The 23,119-nt window shown below is 40.5% G+C and overlaps 2 protein-coding genes across 4 annotated transcripts in view; one reads left to right on the forward strand and one right to left on the reverse strand.

Annotated features, from left to right (window-relative positions):
* slc44a1b (solute carrier family 44 member 1b) overlaps nucleotides 1-13,865 on the reverse strand; it is a 30,713-nt gene extending 16,848 nt beyond the window's left edge. For all 3 annotated transcript variants that reach the window (XR_014602836.1, XM_084085845.1, XM_084085844.1), the window contains exons 1-4: nucleotides 13,559-13,865; nucleotides 12,080-12,169; nucleotides 11,011-11,153; nucleotides 815-951 (exon numbers count right to left, since the gene is read on the reverse strand). Coding sequence is in view for 2 of the 3 variants with exons in the window: in XM_084085845.1 (XP_083941971.1) it covers nucleotides 815-951; nucleotides 11,011-11,153; nucleotides 12,080-12,169; nucleotides 13,559-13,582 (394 nt within the window). In the remaining variant the exon portion in view is untranslated. The remainder of the gene's footprint in view (nucleotides 1-814; nucleotides 952-11,010; nucleotides 11,154-12,079; nucleotides 12,170-13,558) is intronic.
* Nucleotides 13,866-17,602: 3,737 nt separating this feature from the next.
* gpr137 (G protein-coupled receptor 137) lies at nucleotides 17,603-22,959 on the forward strand. Its single transcript, XM_084085922.1, has 8 exons — nucleotides 17,603-17,742; nucleotides 18,666-19,232; nucleotides 19,597-19,646; nucleotides 19,860-20,097; nucleotides 20,395-20,544; nucleotides 20,844-20,972; nucleotides 21,126-21,238; nucleotides 21,621-22,959. Exons 2-8 carry the CDS (start codon nucleotides 18,855-18,857, stop codon nucleotides 21,712-21,714), a joined length of 1,152 nt encoding a protein of 383 aa, XP_083942048.1. The 5' UTR covers nucleotides 17,603-17,742; nucleotides 18,666-18,854; the 3' UTR covers nucleotides 21,715-22,959.
* The last annotated feature ends 160 nt before the right edge of the window (nucleotides 22,960-23,119 follow it).

The following is a 23,119-nucleotide window of genomic DNA, read 5'->3' on the forward strand; positions in this document are numbered from 1 at the left end:
TGTGTGTGTGTGTGTGTGTGTGTGTGTGTGTGTGTGTGTGTGTGTGTGTGTGTGTGTGTGTGTGTGTGTGTGTGTGTGTGTGTGTGTGTGTGTGTGTGTGTTTTTTTGCATGCACAGACACACACTCGCGTTTACAGTGAATGAAAGGACAGCATTATTTGACGATGGCACGCTGGGTCACGGGCCTGTCGTTCGTGTTTAGCAGGGACAGTAGACTATGAATCATCACCATGACGTTACGGGAGGTCAGCTTCAGTCTGTCAGTCAACCAGTCACTCCATCTCTTCCTAATATCTAGATAATTTCTGGACTTGACAGCCAATTCCCCAAAGCTAAGATGTATATAAATGAATACAAAATACAACAGGGTTGGTGAATGCCCAGCCAATTTAGTAGGGAACCAACCACAACGTGGAGGTCCTTCAATTGTGACATATCATGTGTGCGTAATATTTGTTGCTAAATAAGTAGGTAATGTTGTTGCTAGTTACGTTTAGGTTATGTCCCAGAGGTGATTGCCTCTGGGACATTACCTAAACTTAACTGATCAGATGTTCCTTTCACATTGTATGTTGCTTTTCATATCAATAACTCCAACCCTTGCAGGTAATGGTTATCTTCATGGATTATGGCAAGTACACTGTAACATTTTTGTTAATTTAACTCTGAGAGTGTAAAATAGGACCTGTAAAATGAAGTAATGGTAATGGCTACCTTCAAATATATGGAACCAGACAGAGACATTTAAAAGACTAACTAAACAGTCTTTTCAACAGTATTTAAAGGTAAAGCAGTTGTTTAGGCCATTGCTCACCATTGACCATGGCAAACCTCTGGAGGTCCTCGTAGGAGTCCATCTCTTCATTGGGACACAGCGACACGCACAGAGCCATTGATTTGATCTTCCTCTGTACAATGTCAATGTTACAGGGGTCCAGGAAGAAGACATATCTGCAGAACAAAAAAAGCATATATGCTGTCAAAACAGGAGATATGTATCATATTTGGATCAAAAGATAAGTGGACTGACTGATTGACAGCATATATATGACCATCATACACTGTACATAATGACCTATGATAACAGGCCCGCATTCACAGTTAAAATCTACAGTGTTGTTGTAACTCTGAGAGTGACCTTTTCAGTGCATTTTTATGTGTATGGATAACCATTGTTTATTGGAAGTTAGGCATGCCATGCCACAACCAAGAGGTCGCAGGTTTGCCACAGAGCTGGCAATACTGCATGTCTGTGTTGTGTAAAAAAAAAATCTTGAGCACAACACTGAGTCACTGACCCCCTACCAGTTCTGAATTAGTCCAGCTAAAAATACAAAAGCTAAAATACAAAAACTAGGTTATTTTCTGCACATACAGCAACGAAGAGGGACCCATCCCATGCACAACAAGAGAGGCCCCCACTGCCACCCAAAAACCAGCCGGACAAGACACCACAGAGATCGACCATGATACACCGCAGCCACCATGTCATATCTCTACTCCCCTGCGGGGGGCACGAACCATCGTACTGTGGGGCAACACCCAGCGGCCCCTCCCAGACCCCACCGGGCCTTCAGTCCCTCACCCCCCCCCCCCCCCTCCCCCGCCTTAAGACACACAGAGGAACAGTGCCCATGTACAGTACCTGTCTTACTTCTCTAGAGTGAGAGAGACGCCCAAGCACATATCACCAGAGGAAGCTCCTCTGATCCTGTTACCCCTAAATTCAGCACAAACATGGGGAAGCTGGGGAACAATGCATTCTCTACCAGCAGCCATTAAACGCCTTGATTCCGTATCCACACTTAAAACTGACCTAAAAACATTGCCGTCCTCAAATTATAATTGGACTTAGAATTCTATCCCCTGCCAGCTTCTGCCCAGAGAGTCAAACAACACACACACACACTGTCGGAGTGGCATCCTCTGCACCCCTCTTTTTTCAGTAAATACATATGTTGCTGCTATTTGTGTTGTTATTGATATATCGTTTATTGAATGTATTGTATGTCTTGTTGATGAATTCAGTACAATGGACTACAGTGGAAACAAGCCCCCCGGGGCTTTTTTGTCTGGCATTTTATCTCTTCGCTGAGAGTTTAAATATGTTCAGCTGTGGGCGTGTGGACGAGTCTTATAAACAATATCGTCATCGTGTTACGTGACAGCTTTATAAACAATATCGTCATCTTGTTTTCTGATGTCAAAGTGACCTTGTCTTTTGACCACCAAATTCTAATCAGTTCATTGTTGAATCCAAATGGCCGTTTGTGCCACATGTAATGAAATTCCCTCCAGGTGTTCCTGAGATATTGCGTTCATGAGAATGGGATGGACATGAGGTCACAGTGACTTTGAAACACATTTTACCACCAAAATCTAATCAGTTCATCTGTTAGTCCATGTGGACGTTTGTTTCAAATTTGAAGAAATTCCCTCAACTATCACAACGCCACAGAAAATGGAACACACAAATGTCAAGAATGTTACTGAGGGGAAATGTATGTCTTTGAAAAAGATCTCCAAGGACCTCGAATCTACCCCACGGTGGTCAATTTGGAATGCTAAAACATTGACTAACAACAATACCTTATTCATGCAGATATGATAAAATGCTGCCCCATGGAGAGAGAGCGGGCTGCTGGCATTGGAATGGGTCCACCAGTATTGGCAGTGGGAAGCAGAGGGAAAGGCAACAGGGAGAGTTTAATAATGGAATCCTTCATGGGGGCCATCTGTCTGATCCCGTTTATAAGCTAAGGGATGGGCATTCTGCCCACACTCATCAACTTAACACACATGGGTTTGACACGAACACAACACACATACATTTGACACACTCATAACACAATATTCTGCCAGGCTGCTGGTCCAATGTAAGACTTTACCAATGCATTGTAGTACACTCAAGGTTATTGTTAGACAAAAGTAGCCATTTTGCATATCCAGCAGTCTCTTGAGCTTATCTCCACTAGGATGTGTACTGTCAGCACCTCATTCCAATAACCTCTCTGCTCGCTCGCTCGCACACACACACACACACACACACACACACACACACACACACACACACACACACACACACACACACACACACACACACACACACACACACACACACACACACACACACACACACACACACACACACACACACACACACACACACACACGTTGACATGGTGTCCTACAGAAGAAAGAAACTGAAATCAATGCTAGCCTAGTAACAATAGCAGAAATCAGCTCCAAGTGAGGAACCAAGTAGCTATGGTCAGACTGGGGTCAGTGTTGACTCACCAGCTCCCACACTGAGATCCAGACGACAACAGGCTGAATCAGAACACCTGCTGCTCCGTTTCAAAGTGAAGTACAGTACTGAAAGGGAAGGGAAGGTAGGCACAATAAAGGAACTTGAAGCACTAGAAAGAACTTCAGGAAAAGTAGTTGTACTAAAGGAAACAACATCCACACCAGTCACTTTTAATTATGAGAGGAATACCAATTTCTGTCGATGTGAATTGAAATCGATATTGTATGTCCCATATTTCCCTCATGTAGAACTTTCCATTATAGTAATCACTATGCTGTCTACTTGGCATGTAAACTGCACACATGCTGCCTGAATATTACCAACCAACACATCCAAAAACTGCACACATCCCTGTTCTATTTTGAGTTGTGCTGCTCAGAACACAAATGCACACTAAAAATCATTTTGTGAACAGCAAAGTCCAGTAGGAAAGTGTGTGATGTACACTCCAAATTCAAATATACACTGTGTGCAAGAGTGTGTATGTGCAGGGCCGCTGCTGGGCATTTGGGTGTCCTAAGCATAACATCTAATGCTTATCCTAAGCATAAAATCTTATGCTTAGGATAAAATCTTAGGATGCTTAGGATAAAATCTTATGCTTAGGTTGGCCCATTTCAGCCAATCAGGAGAGTATCAGCTTCATTTTTTTGTGTTCCAGTTCCAATTTTGTCTGCTCATTTTTTGTGTCATGACTTCCATTTTCACTTGTTTAACCCATTTAGACCTGAGGCCAATTCTAAAAACGCCTAAATCCTGTTTTCTGAAAAACTTCAAATATGTGTTAAAAAAAAAGTATGTTGCTATATACTGTACATAGCAATAGGAACCAAAAAAGCGGTTCCCGTCCTGAAAGGTATAGTTACAAATAGGGGTTCCCGCCCAAAATGGGTTCATCTGTAAAACTGAGTTCTCTATCCTGATTGGATAAAATTGGTATCCCGACCTGAAAATGCATTTTCTGTTTAATAAAGAGCTAGAGAGACATGGAGACTCCTGTTACTGAACAAACACTCTAGCCTATAGCAATGAGTACTATCAGAACAGAGCGTGTTACTCACTTGTAGTGCTGAAAATGGCCCATTAATTGGTGGGCTAATATTAAGTCAGTGTCACTCACTCTCTCTCACACACACACACACACACACACACACGATTCCTCCAGACCCGGTTTATCTGTGCTCCAGACCAGTCCACTACAGGCACAACCATGCACGCACAACGAATGCACACAGAGACTAGCCTACAGTGAAAGTCCTACGCTATAACGTGTGTGTGTATCTAGTTGCTAAGTTTCTTCTGCCTCTTGCCTTCCTTTTCTTTCTGCAATGGGGAGGGAATAGCCAAATACACAATAAGCACAAGCCCGGAGGAGAACCCAGCGGGAGCATTCACGCTCCTACACAAAAGAAAGTCAAACATTTTCCAAAAAACAAAATATCAACAAATATCAACTGATCAATGAATTAGCGTGTTGCATTGTGCTTCAGCATGTAGATTGTCTACTTTCACCATTTGATTTGTCCTAATGTTAGTGCTGCTAATTAACACTTTAACTCACTGCCAGACCGGAAAAGGAGGAGGGGGGCCGCTTCAGCTCTGAGCAGATCCACATGGGCATGGAACTTGAAGACACATGCACATTGTGATTTAGGCGGCCATGGAGAAAATATCAGTATAGGCTTATCTATCTTATTATCGAATGCTATGGTACCTAATTTTAGTTGTGTTTTTTATTGATTTAGTTTTTTTAAATATGTATTTAATATAATAAATAGATTTATTGCACCCCCCGGTGCACTACGCACTGTGCGTGCTGTGCGTGTGCCTATAGCGGCGGCACTATATGTGTGTTGTTAACCCAGAACTACTATTTGCACAGAATTACTTGCCTGAATATTTTTTAAAGATGACATTACATGGAATTAGCAGCAGTTAAACAATAAGGAATAACAACGCCCAAGTTATTTATACTGCTGAACATGTGCATCACCTAGAGAGAGAAGAATCACTGAAGCATCTATACTGAGCAAAACAACTCACCAGGAGGAGAGCAGAGGAGAGATGAAAAAGAGGTAGATAGAAGGGATGGGAGTCAAGGGAAGAGCAGATAAAAAGAGTGAGGGGGAGAAGATTGACAGCTGTGTAGTCTCTAATTGAATCCTGTGACAGCTGCTTTCTCAGTGGACTTTGGTGTCAGGTGGAATCACTGCTGTCCAGTCCTGAGACTGTCAGTCAAAACAAGTATACTATCCTCTGCTCATCATTGGGCCCTTATTATCAATTCGAACATAATGACAGCAAAGAAAGCAGCACTGTCCAAATTACAGCCACCAACAAATGTAGTATAACATGCCACTGAGGCAGAAAATAATCAATACTGATGTCAGTCAGTATTTAGCACGTGTTTATGCAAGTTTGTGTGTGTGTGTGTGTGTGTGTGTGTGTGTGTGTGTGTGTGTGTGTGTGTGTGTGTGTGTGTGTGTGTGTGTGTGTGTGTGTGTGTATGCATGTTTGAATTTGGACAGTGCAAAATACATCAATGCTTTGACCCTCAGAAGCCTGTCAAGGTGTGGTAATGAAGCCCATAATTGCCATTTAATGTGGTGATTATGGAGCAGCACTAAGGCAGCCGTTAGTCCAGAGAGAAAAGAGAGCAGAGCTTGAAAACCAGAGAAGGCTTAAGAACTTTTACTGTGTATGTAAAGACACACTCTGACCTAAGCTGCTTAGCTAGCAGAATACGCGTGTGCGTGCGCACACACACACACACACACACACACACACACACACACACACACACACATCAATAGTCTCTATGCATGGCAGCCATGTTGGCTTACTTCACAGGTGTCACCAATGATAATGATTACTGGTTGTATTCCAATCTGGTCAAACACAGCCAGGGGGTGCTGAAATTAGTTGTGTTTGCTCACTGGACAGGCTATGCTACACTAACAAAGCTTTAATTAGTATTATTGGTAACACCAATGGAAGCAAGTAAAAAGTGGACCAATTTCTTGCCAATATGGCTGCCGTGTGGTGGAGCTTATACCATCATCAATGAACCATATCCAAATACCTACAGCATGATAAAGTTCTGTTAGGCTGGCACAACAGTAGCCATCTGGGCTTACATGGTTTATATGAACCAATACATTTTAATACTGCCAAGCATTTGACAGGCAAGCTGCATACAGTTAACTGTGATATACAAATATAATGTACCTGGATGAGCAATGTGGATAAATAAAGCGCGTTGGCATTTTTTCTGCCTCGTCTATTCTGGACACACACTTTTCAGCAATTAAGATGTTAACTAAGACAAACCAAAAAGGTTGTCGGCAGCTAATTCTGCAGTCAACAATGATCTAACCATTGCACACTTTTAAAATCACAGTACACCTTCTGATAGAAAGGGAAAGACCATCCTTGGCTTTGGGCATAATGTTAAACTGGGAAAACTGATCATACTAGCAGATGAGTAACAAACAGGATGGCAATCATTATCTATTATTGTTATATTTCACCAGCAGTTTAAGTACTAGGAAAAAGTACCGTGAAGCACTACAAAACATGATTAATATACTGTAACAATGCATGCTAAGAAAACAATTTCAGAGAAATATTGGAAGATTCTTGTGTCTACCTGTGTTTACCTACATACCATTTTGGTCTCCATGTGGCCATAGATAGACCTTGAAGGAGTGGCCAAAATGTCAATGTGTTTGGCAGTAAAACTGGTATAGCTGTCACTATGGGATCAATCAGAAGTAAACTGTACTGAGAAGGGGCTTATACAGTATTTCTGGCTATGTGCTGAATACAAACTTCACCCGTAGGCAGGAGTTCACAGCATCAGTCAAGGGTCATTTTGAAGGAAGATATTGGCCCCATAGCAGACACAATGTAAAGACAGGCCTAGACCTTTTCTTCCTGGAAGGGATTGCATATTGAATAAAGACTCTTACTGCACTGTAACAATCACAAACATGTGTTCAATCACCCAGTGACAGGATGATGTTTCTGTCCATTTTGCTCAAATTTAACTGCAACTTACATCAGTATTTTGTTTGCTACTCTCAGGAGGAGGGATTTGTCATTTGTCGAACACTAAATGTTTTTACCACCTGACAGGCGGAAGGACTTAAATTGCCTGTATGATGGAAGCTGAAACACAAACGACAGAAACACAGGATCACGGGGAGAACAACATGAACACTTAAGCATTTGTTGGTGTAGCGGTGGTTGTGGGCAGAAAGAAAAAGAAAAAGGTGAAATAAACAATGGTCACAGAAAGAGACCAAGAGAGAGGGAGAGAGAAAAGAGTGTGAAATTAGAAAATTGCGAGCAAGGGTGACAGAAGAGAGCGTGTGAGAGAGAGAGATTCAGTGAGAACATTTCACAGATATATGTGCAAGTTGTTGGGCAGCCTGCGTTCATCTCTCCCAAGATGACAACAGACAGGGCTTTCCTTGTACAGTAGCAGCCAGAGACCCTGCACATACTCCTCCCTTCGCAGAATACACACCATGGCACTGCCTGCCTCCATCTCTCTAACTCAAAGACATGATGGAGAAATGGCTTAGTGCTACATGCATTCATCATGTTGTGGTGTGGTATGGGCAGAAATAGTGAAACAGAAATGAAAAAACAAACAAATAAAAACAATTTGGATTGATCGTCAAGACTTCTAGGTCAACTGGTCACTGTCTGACAAATGTCTGTATGTGTACAGTATTAGCTCTACAGTATGTATGGCAGTTTTGGTTGAAACACTAATAATACATGAAATGGTTAAATGGGGCCTATTTTAGATGGATTTTCAACTGAGAAATTGGCAACATGTGTGCAATTAAGTATACATTATCCATCTTCCTTAGATGCTGGATTGAATTAGTGGAAATAATATTTGGCAATGACAAATTGACACATTTGTTGCCTTCTCTTGCCATTTGACAAAGTGATTGACACAGGAATCATCTTTTCTGTCCCTCAATGGCAATGTCCGTCTGTCCTACTTTGTCCCCAAACAAGATATCTCCAAACATACTATGACTGGAATGCTGTGGAATTTTCTGTGCACCTTCATACTCCCCAGGATAGATCCTACTGTTTTTGGGGACCATGTAGCCTTTCCTCCAACACCAACATTTCCACTTGCATACAAGATATCTCAAAATTGATACCATAGATTTTGCTGAGCATATTCATGCTCCCTTGAGTATGAACCCTATTGATTTAGGTGACCCCAAGGTCTTTCCTCTAGGGCTACCCTTAAGCCAAATTTTCCACTCACACTCCGCACACAAAAACTCTCAAAATCTAATATGCGAGATGTCATGAAACTTCTCTTCTGTTCAACACTTCATTTACTTCACTCCTAAACAAAATCTCTCCAAAACTACTGCCTGGAGGATGGCATTCATCATAATGTTAATATTATATGTTACATGAATGCTCTCCGCTATCTGCAATACTGAATGAGCTGCCCCTGCTGATGAGTCAGAGTTCTCTCTTACTGTAGTTCTACCAGGCAAGCATTAAATACACATCAGTTAATTTGAAGACGGGAGGTGGGAGAGTGGAATTAGGCTTGCACAGAAATTAAGAAGGCTGAAATACCTGCCCACTCCCAATGGGAAAGTGTGCATTGCATGCATAAATACCTTAAGTGGCTGTGGAAGTTTGCACACTTACAGTGGAGCTTTAGGGCTTTCACATTAGACTACATTCAAACAGTTCTACTCCTCAGTGAAATGAATGAGGTTAGAAATGGATACATACATGGAAAGGCTATGTTTCACTTTTAAATAATAAAGCTTCAAAGATGGTTAACCATTGCTGGATAATCCTCAATGATAATTATTTCTGCCAGGCTGAAAGGGGCGGGGATTATGGAGTGGAGGTTATGTTCTCACCCCTGTCTGACTGCTGTGTGTATGTCTGAGTGTTTGTTAGTCAGTGGCTAATCTTGCAAACTACTACATGTTTCGATTTTTGTGCATGCTACCAGTAGGCCAAGGAAATAAAACCCTGAATATTTTGTTCCAATCCGTCAACAACTGTTAATTCTGTGAATTAATAATCTCACAGCCACCGTTCCTCCAGGCAATGGGATACACAGAGACAGACACAGACCCAGCACGAACCACACAGAGAGACAGAGAGAGAGACCATGACACCTATAACGTGCACGCACCACACAGAGACAGAGCGACAGATAGACTGCGACACCTATTGTATTCTGCGTGTCCCACAACACAAACAAAGAGAGATAGACAAAGAGAGATTGCAGCACCTACAATGTGTGCGCATGTTTGTGCACACGCATGGCGGGGCAGACACGGCAAACATGCCAATATGACAACACACCCCATGCACCTATGATATGTGCATACTGGATATAAAGAGAGATACGCATATAAATTAATAATAAATTGGGGAGAAAAATTGGTAAAAAGCAAAAAAAAAAGGATATTAGGTAACATTGTTACATGCAATAATATAATTTCTGCCATCCAGTGCTGCTACGACAAAGAGTTGCATTTATTCCTCCACTCTGTAACTCTTAGAGCTCCATTACTCAAACAATGCTGCTATCACAGGCTGTGATCCTACCATGACATACGTGATTTTACCTACACAATGGCTACTACTGTATTATGCAGTGTTGGGCAATATTACTGAGGAAAGTATTATGTTACTAATTACTTAAAACTCCTTTCAAAAGTAATAATATTATATTACTTATTACTTTGTAATAAGTAATATATTATTATTATATTAAGAGTAATACACTATATTACATTTGTATATTAGTACATTACTTTTATTATTATTATTATTATTATATTTATTCATAAAATGCTGTATTGTTCCATATTGGAACAATAAAGAGATTCATTGTCACAAGGATGTATGACGAGTACATGCACTGTGAAAAACTTAGTTTGGGGTGCTTCATAATACACAATAAAAACTATACATAAATAACAATACTAAACTAATAACAGCCCTAAAGCCATTTCTAAAATAAGGTTAAAAACATCCCTGCCCTTATACAGGAGGAGTCAAAAATCAACCAAACAGCATAACTAAACACATTGAAGATAGTGGATCTAAAAGCTCAAGCGCAACGTGTTGTGAGCTTGTAGATCGGCTATTTTCGGTGCACGACCTGGCTTTAGATACTTCATAGACCGCGGTTGAAAGCGAGTAGCCTATGCTGCCCGCACAAAGTTTACAATGGACAACAATGTTTGGACCTTTGACTGACACAAGCCAACATAAAATAATGACACTACTTCCAAGTGTTGAAAGTAAGCATGTGTACATGGCTTTGTTTTTGAGCCACGCACGGAGGAACACAGACCTGCGTCAGACCCCAGACCTGCATGTTCAACATCATAACTTTGCGTGATGGTGCATGCTTAAAAAGAACGGATCTACAAGCTAACATCCTGTACCATTACACAGTGTTGATAGCTTGTAAATCTGTTATTTTTACGCATGTGACTGTCTGCTGGACACACAAATATGGTATGTGATCTGTTTGATTGTTTCAAACCCCCACCTCTTTCTGTGTATCTGTCTATTATAAAAAGTGCAAGGCAGATGCAAAGCATGTCTGAATGACACATTCCAATGCCCGTCAGCTGTACCTAAAAGTGATGGATGCCGTGCACAGGAACACTCACTTTCTGTCAGTGTGGTCCAGACCACTAAGCCTGACCCCTTCAATCTGCTCATTGCGCTGGCCACAAGTGTTACCGTAGCTGTCATATCCGAAGACAAGTCGTGCAGCACCCCCTGTGACAATGGTGAACCCACAGATGCTGCCCTAAAGGAAGAAGAAACAATCGTCCGTTAGCATCCATTTCACAGCAGTTGACATGCAGAGTGAGAAGTTATGTTTTTGTTTCTTTTTTTGTTTTGTCTGTTCCATTACAGAGGTGCTTTCTCATGATCATGAACAACTTTCAACCTGGCATTCCTATTTTGGGCACGACTGAAATTTTTCCATTTGATCATTTATCTTTCATATCAACATGCCTTTAATCTCATCATGGCTTTGCCTTATTTCAAACAGAGTCCAAATGCTTGGCCCACACAAAAGAAACAGTGGCTTTTAGCAAAAGTTCCATCCCATGAAATTGTAACTAGTTTTAAGGCTCTGAAAACCGTTTCATTATCATAATGATTAAGGTAATCATTACACAATTTCAGGGCTGATGAAGGCTGCACAGGCTTAAATGAAAGTCAATCAGGGCAGAGAGAATTATTGTGCACTTAACCCCAAAAGGACGCTGATATTATCTAAGGTGTGAGGTGTAAATACGCATGCAAATAACACAGAGGCAATATCTAACCATGCAATAAGCAGCCGAGGCTACTGTAAGCCTGCTGTATTCAGTGTATTGGCATTCCATGAATATAATCACCAGTTTAAAGGTAGCTTTATCAAATTTGCATGTATATTCGACCAATTCCATAAGGTGATTGTGATCAAATAATATCCACAGACAACAGGCTGACTTTATGGCAATGGTTTCCATACAACATTAGTGGAAAATGTGAATGTAGCCTAATAAGAGCAAGGGGTACATGAAACATTTATTAACGAGTACATTTGCCATACTGTGATGGCACAGCAGCATCTAATTAACAAAGCGGGGAGGACTTTCTGTAGACACTCTTTTACAGCAGCACAGTTATAACCATGAAATGATCTATAGAAGCAGATAATATGCTGAGGCTCAGACTCACCATGCCAACGCAGAACACAGTAAATAGAAGGAACCACGGCAAATCCGTGCAACTTCGATCCACCAAGGGTCTCCATTCTCTCTTTGTCCTCTGGAAGCAAACACAGAAAACAACATGAGCACTTCTGTTGTGATACAGGATAGGTGGGCACTAGGGACATCTGGGCACCTCGATGTAAAATTGGCTATTTTGTCCAAAATGTTAAAAGATTTAATATTTGAAAAATGGTCTTAAGTGGTGGTGACCAGATGTCCCTAGTGCCCACCTATCCTGTTACCTTGTGCAGCCACACCACCACCACCAGGTAATGTCGTGAAAAACTGTCTGACAACCACAGAGAAAGATGAAGGCCTGTTTCTTTTTTTACAAACAAATCTCAAACGTATAGCCTACCTATCTGATCCAGGCTCCAGCCTCAGTCCATAACTGTAAATACCGTTATATCTCTCACATCATTATGGCTCATATCTGCCATATTCTCGGCCAATAAGAGTCGTTCAAACTCGACAGTTAGATCGTTATCGATTGCAAATCAATGTCTATGCAAACGATGAGAGCCGCATATCTGTAGTATAGCGCACGGCGGGGTGTTTGTTTACTATAATATAACGGGTCGGGGCTGCTAACCTGCTGGGCTATTTCTGGTGTTGCCATCTGCTTGCAATCTGGTGTGGTTAGGCTATAGCTTCTAGACTGTAGCATATAGCCTTGTACAGTCGCAATAATACAGACATTGTGTTATTAGCTACACCAGTGGTTCTCAACCAGTGGTCCGGGGACCAGCAGTGGTCATTGCCCCTCAAGGACCAGGTGGTCCCCAGCTAAATGGTGGAGAGTTGGTAACCAAATGGACCCTCATTAGGTAAATCTTTAACTCTTGAGAGCGTAAAATGAAACCGCTACAGTGTATCATTTTACGCTCTATAGAGTTAAATTATTGTTAAATATCTGCTTTACTTGATTGACAATAAGTCTAACACAATTAGCCGAATAAATAAACAATGGACCTTGATATGAAAAGGGTTGAAAACCACTGAGCTACACGACACACAATGTAAAGAAGGCCGATGTTTCGCCGTGCGTTTCAGCGGAGCAGTCACTGGGTTCGCATTGTGGATACTTACATTATATTGCAACGCGACACTATGAAATATGATTGGTTTATGGATCACTACAGTGTAGCAGTTCAGTAATCTATGGATCGCTACAGTGTAGGAGCTCAGGCATCTATGGATCGCTACAGTGTAGAAGCTTCAGTCAGATCAGATGCGTGGCATGACTGAGCTGCAACACTGTAGCGATCCACAATGTTTACAAGGGATGGATCGCTTGTAAATCGCCATAATGTTTACAGCGATCGCCATAATGTTGACAATGGATGGATTGCTAGTGTAGCAGCTCAGTCATTCCACGCGCTGCACTGTGGCGATCCACAATGTTTACAAGGGCATAATGGAAGTGGATGAGGTGGATCCTTACCTCAGTGCTACCGCAGCATCCCATTGCAGTCAGGGTTAGATCTGCGAAGAGCTGAACGCTACACCACAAGACAACAATAACCCCAACTTGCAGGGAGTTGACAGCAGCCTATACGTTGGTTTACCCTGCATGAATTGTACTGCAGCACCGATCGCGATCAACGAGTCCCGTGTTTTAATGGATAGGCCGATGGAATTGACACATATCATCCACAATGCATACTAATGTCTCGCTCTCGCCGCTACGTCCATCCATGTATATTATTTACGGATTAAGAGTTGAGGATTTGTCGCACCAACACTAACACTTCCTGGTGGATCGACGTGCAGGTGCAGCCGGAAAAGGGGCGTCGTAGCGTCCATCCATTCATCTAATTGAGCATGCGCCTTAGTCACCACCCGGGCAGATTACGGGATGCGATCATATGGATGCGATAGCCAGTGGTGGAAAAAGTACTCAAATGTTTTACTTTTAGTAAAAGTATCAATACTGCAATGTAGAAATACTCCATTTCTAGTACAAGTAGAAGCCCGGAATTCAAAATTGCTTGAGTAAAAAACAGAAGTATTGGTATCAAAATTACTAAACTAAAGTACCAATCTTTGAAAATAGCAGATCTACAAGCTCACAACTTGTCACGATGCGTGGAGACGTGTCATCAAATACAGTTGGCCTAACAGTTTATACAATAGCCAACATCTACAAACCACAGGACCAACCACAGGACCACAGTGGAAACAAGCCCCTATAGGGCTTTTTGTACCTCTGTACAAATTGCAAACTGTTAATAAAGTATTCAATCAATCAATTAATCAATCAATCAAACAAACAAACAAATAAACAAACAGTGTTAGACGAAAGCTGAAGTAAACATGCTATGAGGAAAAACAAACACTCCATCTGATCATATAAGTCCCTCCCTTCCAGTTTGAGCAAGCCCATTTTTATTATTTTAACAATTTTTCATATATTAATTGATATTAACTGAATTATTAAGCTAAATGTCAATTTTGTAAATTAGGAGTCAATGTGATGTTTTATTCCCACATCATAGAAATGTGAACATTGCCTGTTATTTATAGGTTTCTATAAATCTCTCCATGTAGTAAATATCCACGATACATGAATGATGATACAATATGCTAAATACAGCCCTAACACTCTCTAAGGTTTATAAGAACATCTAGCATATAACTAAATAGAATTTACATTATGCAACTTTTAAAAGTCACAAAGTAATCTAAAATGTAAGGAATAAAAAACATAATTTAGTGATTATAATAAAGGGAACACAAGAACTGCTGGCTCCATGTCGGTTCTGCTGTATCAGCAGAAAATAAACAGCAGCACTGGACTATAACAGCTATAGAATTATGCCGATAAATAAAAATAAGTAACACTATAAACATTTTGAGTACTCTCCACTGAAATGATTCCAAAAGAACATCTGATACTGCTGGCTCATCAGTGCCCACTCAGCAAAATACAGAAACCATATTGATGTTACTTGAGTAAAGGTTACTTAAGTAAAAGTACAAAAGTATTGGCATCCAAATATACTTGTAGCACCAAAAGTAAAAGTACTAAAATATTTGAAAATAGCAGATCTACAAGCTCACAGCGTTCACACATTGTGAGCTTGTAGATCGGCTATTTATCAAATAGCCTATGTATAAAGTAGGGCTAAAGTGGTTAAAGTGTGTTTTATGATATAATAATGTATATCTGAAAAGTAACTAGCAACTCAAGTTTTAAAATAATTGTAGTGGAGTAAAAGTACAATATGTGCCACATTGATATTTCTCTATAAGATTACCCTTCTCCTGAGTGTGGTTTGCTGGGAGCCTGCTGACAGTCTCGTTGGGTCCATCTTCCTGGCTGTGCCAACATAATGTGAAGAGAAGAGCAATGCCAGGGAGATGCCAATCTGCACGGAAGAGAGAGCTTCTTTGTCCCATTGTTTTCTGTTGTACCAGGGGGAGAGTGTGTGTGTGTGTGTGTGTGTGTGTGTGTGTGTGTGTGTGTGTGTGTGTGTGTGTGTGTGTGTGTGTGTGTGTGTGTGTGTGTGTGTGTGTGTGTGTGTGTGTGTGTGTGTGTGTGTGTGTGTGTGTGTGTGTGTGTGTGTGTGTGTGTGTGTGTGTGTGTGTGTGTGTGTGTGTGTGTGTGTGTGTGTGTGTGTGTGTGTGTGTGTGAGCCAGCTTGTGTAAGTAAACATAAAAAATAAAAAGTTTCACATGCTGTCTTAAAATTGAGTTGTACGCAGAGGCTATTACTTATCTAAACATTAAATGGTTGTTTATACAATAAAATAATTAGGGAAAAATCTGGTTAGCACTGTAGTTATTCTCATGTTATGCTATATTAGTCTCTCTATTGATAAACTCGGGCGTGCAAAGTGACCTATCCTGTCTATACTAGTGTGATTATTAGGATTTTGTAGATCCGTTTATATGTCTGGCCACTAGATGTCAGACAAATCCAATTTTTGTGAACCTCTGCATGCTTGATAATAAGTTTCAGTTTCCCTAAAGTTTATGGTATCACTACCTCCCCTCTCATAATGATCAGTTATTTCAAGGCGCGTACTAGAGGTTACTGTAATTAAGCAAATTTGCTTGCTGGTTCCATGGTGTAAACTAAATAAGTACATTTACTGAAGTACTGTACTTAAGTAGGCTACAATGTTAGGTATTTTTACTTTACTGGAGTATTTCCAATTTTATGTACTTTTACTTCTACTCCACTACATCTCAGGATGTAAAAATATTATAGGAAAATATTATACTTTTACTCCACTACAATTATTTGAAAACTTTAGTGAATAGTTACTTTGTAGATTTGTATTGGTATTACTAACATACATTACCCACTTCAACCCTATATAGTATATACATTTCAGCCATTTGAAAATAGCAGATCTACAAGCACTTTCTACTTGTGGTAATTGGTACTTTAAGTACATTTTGATACCAATCCTTTTGTACTTTTACTCAAGCAACTTTTTAACTATATAAGGTCGACGACATTTATATTGCTTTAAGCAGACAATGACTACAGCTGATGTTATCGTATTTACAAACGTCACTAAACATGTCATTACATTTCAAAGCATTTTTGGACTTTGTGGTGTAAGAAGTACTGACATTTTTTAAGTAAAGGTATCAACATACCACAATCGAAGAAATACTCTGTTACAAGTAAAAGTCTGGTATTCAAAATGTACTTGAGTGAAAGTACAAAAAATAGCAAATAGTGGTTAAAGTACGTTTTGTAATAATATTCAAAATCTTCAAAGTAACTAACTAAAGTTTTCAAATAATTGTAGCGGAGTAAAAGTACAATATTTGCCTCTGAGATGTAGTGGAGTAGAAGTAAAAGTATTGAAAATTGGAAATACTCCAGGAAAGTAAAACATACCTCAAAATTGTACTTAAGTACAGTACTTGAGTAGATGTACTCAGTTACTTTACACCAGGGGTCTTCAACGTTTTCAGGCCAAGGACCCCCTAGCTGAGAGAGAGATGAAGCAGGGACCCCCTCTGTATTGTATAAAATTGTGTTTCAGATAAACTTTTGCTTCTCTTTTTTCCCTCAACACCTACAACTCTTTGCCAAAAACAGCCGATCTATTGTAAGCTTGTAGATCTGCTATTTTTGGCAAAAGTTCTCCTCAGAAAAGGAATGCTAGGGTTGAAGTGGTTAATGTAAAAAAAAAAATCCTATCACACAAAGATTTGGCGGACCCCCTGTAGTAACTCTGAGGACCCCCTAGGGGTCCCGGACCCCCTGTTGAAGACCCCTGCTTTACACCACACTGGGGACGACCTTTGCACATGTTGTTGTTGTTGTGAGAGACCCGATACATCAGGGATGGATTTCGATGGACGTTCAACTCTAAAATCCCATCACCGGAAGGGATGATTGTAGCGCTGTAATTGGCTGATCATGGTTGTCAGGCAACCACTGACACCAATCACAACGCGATCACCCCCCCGGGATATGGGATGTAGAAAGCATCGTACGTAGGTTGACAGATTACGGAAGTGAGGAGGAACCTCTCGGCGGATAAACAACACGATAAACAAACCAGAGCTTCATGGTGAAATCCCTGAAATCGAATAAGAAGGTTTACAAATGTTAACGTGAAGAATGATTAATGACAGCTGAAAGAAACGCATAGTCGGGTAAGCATAGGCCTACGTGAGCAAAACTGATGTATCCGAGTATTTCAAGATGATCAATCTACTAACTAGAATTAAGTCAGCTAGCTGATTTGGCTAACGACGTATCTAGCTGTCAGTGTTGTTGAGAAACGTACGGCCAGTGGTGTACATTTACTCAAGTACTGTACTGAAGTACAGTTTTGAGGTATTTTTTACTTTACTGGAGTATTTCCAATTTTCAATACTTTTACTTCTACTTCACTATAGCCTTAGATCAAGACTAGATGTATTTGATCGAGTCTGGCTTTTACTTTCGTATCTACGAGTGTCTTAGCGACCCCCCAGTTTGCCCTGGAATGTCACCAGTAAAGCCTTAGATATAAAAATGTAAAAATCGATAAAATACATCTATGACAGTCTTGGTCTAAGGCTAACTCCACTGCATCTCAGAGGCAAATAAGAGAACTTTAGTTACCAGTTATTTTATAGAATTTGATTATAATTACAAAACATACATTACCCACTTCAGCATTGCCATTTCCACCATTTGAATAGCTGTCTTGTAGATTTGAATAGCTGTCTTGTAGATCTGCCATTTTCAAAAGACTTGAAAAAACTTGAAATGGGACATTCTGCATAATGAGAACTTTCTACTTTTGTACTTTAAGTATATTTTGATACCAATACTTTTGTACTTTTATTCAAGTACATTTTTAAACCAGGACTTTTACTACTTCATTGCAGTATTGATGCTTTTACTTAAGTAAAAAGTTTGAGTACTATTTCCACCACTGGTGTTGTTCCACCGATTATAACAAAGTGTGTCAGGCGACATGTCTGTTATTTAGGTTTCAAACTAAACAACTAGTAACAAACCAGGTATTAACTTGTACGCATTCTCATGACTTGCTGATGATACCTTGTTTGTCTGTTTTTGCTTCCAGAAAACTGAATGTGCGTGCCAAATAAGAGTAATGTTACTCTGCCACAATGGATGGTGTTTCCGATGATTCCCCAACATGGGGTCTGCAGCACCAATAAAGTGTGATTTCCGCACACTTTAAATGAGCCCCTATTAACTAACTGCAAGAGGACACTCACTGCTGGATATACTGGTTGCTACTTCATCCCAAATGGAAGCACCATTCACACCTGCCATTCCAACCAACTCCACTCCATCTCCCCCTATTCCACTGCGTCCAGCTGTGACCCCTTCAGTCCAGCTTGGTTTTACCATCCTCTACGCCTCTCTGTATGCCAGCCTCTTCCTAGTGGTCTACGTCCAGCTCTGGCTGCTCTTACTCTACAGACACAAGAGATGGAGCTATCAGAGCATCTTCCTGTTCCTGTGCCTCTTCTGGGCCGCTCTCCGCACTACTTTGTTCTCCTTTTACTTTCATAACGCATTGGAAGCCAACCAATTACCCATGCCATTCTACTGGCTGCTGTACTGTTTCCCTGTCTGCCTGCAGTTCTTCACTCTCAGCCTCATCAACCTGTATTTTACTCAGGTAAGAGTGGCGATAAAAAAAGGCCTTTGTTCTCACATAGGTTGCTATCATAATGAAGTGCCAGCACGCAACTTACATCTCTTGTTATATGTTGTTATGTTTCGGGATCAACGGTCATAACAGAAGTAATGTGTATATTGGGGCAATAAATGAACACTGGATAATATGCAGTATATAATGTGATAATGGTTATACAAATCTTAATTGCCTCAACATGGCGTTTTACACTCAATCATGGTAGTTTATTGACTATGAAGTTGATCACATAACACTGTGACATGTAATATATCCCATTTTCATTTGGTTCCTCTTTCCAGTGTCATTTAAGAGCTCTACATTTAATCAGTTTTTCTCGCCCCCACAGGTGTTGCTGAAAGTAGAGGAGATATACAGTTCACAGCCTGGCAAAGCATTGTGAGTTCTGCTCATCAATAATAACCGGTTTACACTGGTTGACAGTAGCTCTCTTGGAATGCAATCTGCGGTCATAAATCCTGCAAATTCATAGAGCAATTAGGTGGCGTAAAAATGTCTCCTGTTTTTAACCTACATTTTCTGCATTGCAATACCTGTATTTAATGGTGTTTCTGACTCAGTCATTGTTGTTGTTTCTTTGTCCCTCCTAAGGTGGCTAGCTCGGTGTGTGTATGGTCTGTTGAGTGCTGTTTTCCTGTGTGTTAACTTGGTGTGCGCGACTCTCGGTGAGCGAGGCAACAGGCAGTCTGGGGAGCGGACCTGGACACTGGTGCTTGTCAGGGTTCTTGTCAATGACCTGCTCTTCATTCTGGAGGCTGTGTGTCTGGTAGCCTTGCTGTTTCTCCTGACGCGACACTCACGCTCCACCAGCCCCTACCTGAACAGCAAGGTGCACTAAGCCACTTAATGTAGACAGAATAACTACACACACAATGAAAGTATAATGCTTCCAGCTTGGTCAAGTGCTCCAACAAACACAATTGGCAGCGTTTGCCAGCAGAGCATTGTCTCTGTCGCATTACTGTTTGGTTGGGGCGCCTGTGGCTTGTGGCCAACAGTGGACCACAGAGCACACGGGGCAATTTGCGATTAAATTGGGAGAGAAAAAAAAGTCTCACTATATGCCATCATCAGTAGGTCCTATTGGTGCAGGCTAATGGTGTTTTTTCCCTTCATATTTGTCCAGGGCACCACACTGTGGCATACGGCAGCATTAGGTGTACCAGTCATTTTGCTGTTTGCCAGCCGAGCTTGCTACAACCTGGCCGTCCTCGTTCTCTACAAGAGTCACCATGTGGAGTCATTTGACTTTGACTGGTACAACGTCTCTGACCAGGTAATCATCACCCAGCCAAATGGGATATTAGTTAGAGGTATCTACCATGCTAACTTTAGTGTTTTATCTAGTTTAACTGAAGCTGGATCCAATTGTTAATTCTGCATTAAGGTCGCATGTAAAATGTTAAGCTTCACTCAAATAGATGGAAAAACGTCATTCTAATGATGAATTGATCTGCCTCAAGTGCCTTGGTCATTCTGTACATTTTGGATCATGTATTTGATGTGCCCAAAATGTTCTTATATAATTTGTTATGCCTGGCATCAAATCTGGAGCTTGATCTCGTCTTCCTGTAGGCTGACCTGCGTAATGAGCTGGGAGACAGGGGATACCTGGCTTTCGGAGCAATCCTTTTCATATGGGAACTACTGCCAACCAGTCTCCTCATTCTTATCTTTAGGGTGCGTCGGCCTACTCAAGAGAAGGTCAGTGTATCTGTCAAGTGCATTCAATAGGACATAGTGGACTATGATAGTATTATTGAAAAACTTTTGTTTTTCTTTTGAGGAATGCAAAATCTACCATAGCTATATTTAGCACTGTTAAAATCACTGATATCTTATTTCCGATTTCCCAAGGTCTGTAACATTAACACCAAGGTTCTACCTCGCCCATATTTCTTCGACGATCCCCAGGGAAGCGATGGGGACTCGACTGTTCCTTGGGCACATAGTACACATCCACACACAAGGTATAATTTACCTGCCGTTTATTCCAATAATGTCTTCAGTCTTGAAATGTTGTTGGATTATTTTCACTTGCCTCGTTGTAGGGAACTTTTTTTGTTGTCCTTTAATGTTAAGGTTTTTAAGGCGGCTCAACGAGTTTGTGCGCATACCACACAGCTGCAACATTGTGGGATTGAATGTGACTCAAGACATCATACAAAACAAGCAGCTTTTAAAAAATAACCTTTCACAGGGTCTTGTTTGACTCATTTCCAAAAATGTAACTGGCATGCCTATATTGTAATAAGTGTCTTGTGAATGCAAAATGCCCAACTAAAATTCAATATGTCATTTTTATGTAAGTATATCATTCCTAATGTTTAACATTCAATTGCACTCTCCTAGCTGGTATGGATCGGAGACGACTCCTCTTCTCTTTGCCAGCAATCCTCCAGACCAGAACCACCACCACTCCTTCTATTCCACCCCCCAGAACTGATCCTGAAATGTGATAAAAAGTTTCCCATTGATGATTCCTATCTCAAGGACATGCCGCACACAGCTACCGGCCAGTACCTCATTCACGTGGTAGTTTTTGCACTGAAACCTCAGGAATCCATCAGCCGGTGCTGATTATGCACCTTTAAATGTTTTGTAATTCTATTAGTCATTCGTACATGGAAAGTCAACCAGTGAAATGCAGCTGCTTCTCAATTTGTAGGGGGGAAAAAAATTGCCTAGATATTTTCCCAGGTTTTCTACCCGATATGCATAGATAAACAATATGATCATCCTATAAATCTACAACTTTTATATTTTGAATTACTTCATAACGCCAAGCTGAATTACTTTCCTTTTACTGTGGCAAATTACTAGATAAAGAAATAAGACTAATTTAAACATGTATTGCACTTTTTGGAACAATTCTACATTGAAAATAGTTTTGTTCAGTGACTCTTCCATATACCACTAGTTACTGACTTCTACCCTTAGGAGCCACTACTACATTTTCTTTTAAGCTTGTGTTTGTCATTTGTGACCATTGGAAAGGGATTTTTTAATAATTTAGGCTAATTGACCATTTGGCCTAACCTGACACCGTCAAATGGAAGAAGCTTGCGACACAACTTTGTTTCACAGGCTACTTATTGAATTGATGACCAGGGTCCCCACACATTTTTAGCAATGAATTTCCATAACTTTTCCAAAACTTTTCCAGAATATTTAGCCCAATTTCCAGGCCTATATAACAATCATTCGGCGCAATAATGTGTCTCTTACTCCTATGTAGAATGCCCAAAGATAGGCAGTGTAGCAAAAATAAAGTTTGAGACATACATTAGGCTGCCGTCACACAGCCCGTTCGGCGAAAAACTACTTATGTTACATATTTCGTGTAATATTATTCATGTTTATGAAAATGTTTTGTTTTAACAAAATCAATAGCCAAAAACAATGCATAGCCAAATATTTTTCCAGGACCCTTGATAAATTCCAGGACCTTTGATGATGTTTGATCAATTTCAAACCTTTTCCAGTACTGGATTTTTTTAAATTTTATTTCAAAATATTTCCAGGAATTTCATGACCGTGGGGACCCTGGATGACTCAATACCGCCCTCATCTGGCTAGTCAGGTTACATTTGGCCAGGATCAGGTTTTCCTCATTGCAATATAACCTAGTTTCTCACTTATGGGTTTCCCCTAATGTTTTTCAATCCAATCCAATAAAAACATACTAAAGGTTGTGTGGCTCATTCTGTTCTTTTCCCCCCTAGATGAGTTCTGATTAGTCATCTACTACACTAACTGTTTATATATGCCACACAAGGTCATTGTAACTTTGCTGTCCTACCTATCGGCAAATATTTTATGAACAATGAGCAACAAAAAGTTAGTTAAAA

This window comes from Gymnoscopelus microlampas (genome assembly GCF_963454915.1).
Source record: "Gymnoscopelus microlampas genome assembly, chromosome: 18".
NCBI classification, from domain to species: Eukaryota; Metazoa; Chordata; class Actinopteri; order Myctophiformes; family Myctophidae; genus Gymnoscopelus; species Gymnoscopelus microlampas.

Excerpts from the sequence above, each read along its gene's own strand:
- gpr137 (XM_084085922.1), top strand. The coding sequence starts at position 18,855 with ATGGAAGCACCATTCACACCTGCCATTCCAACCAACTCCACTCCATCT. Across the intron at positions 20,098-20,394 it reads GCCCCTACCTGAACAGCAAG|GGCACCACACTGTGGCATAC; the intron begins GTGCACTAAGCC and ends ATATTTGTCCAG. Across the intron at positions 20,545-20,843 it reads GGTACAACGTCTCTGACCAG|GCTGACCTGCGTAATGAGCT; the intron begins GTAATCATCACC and ends GTCTTCCTGTAG.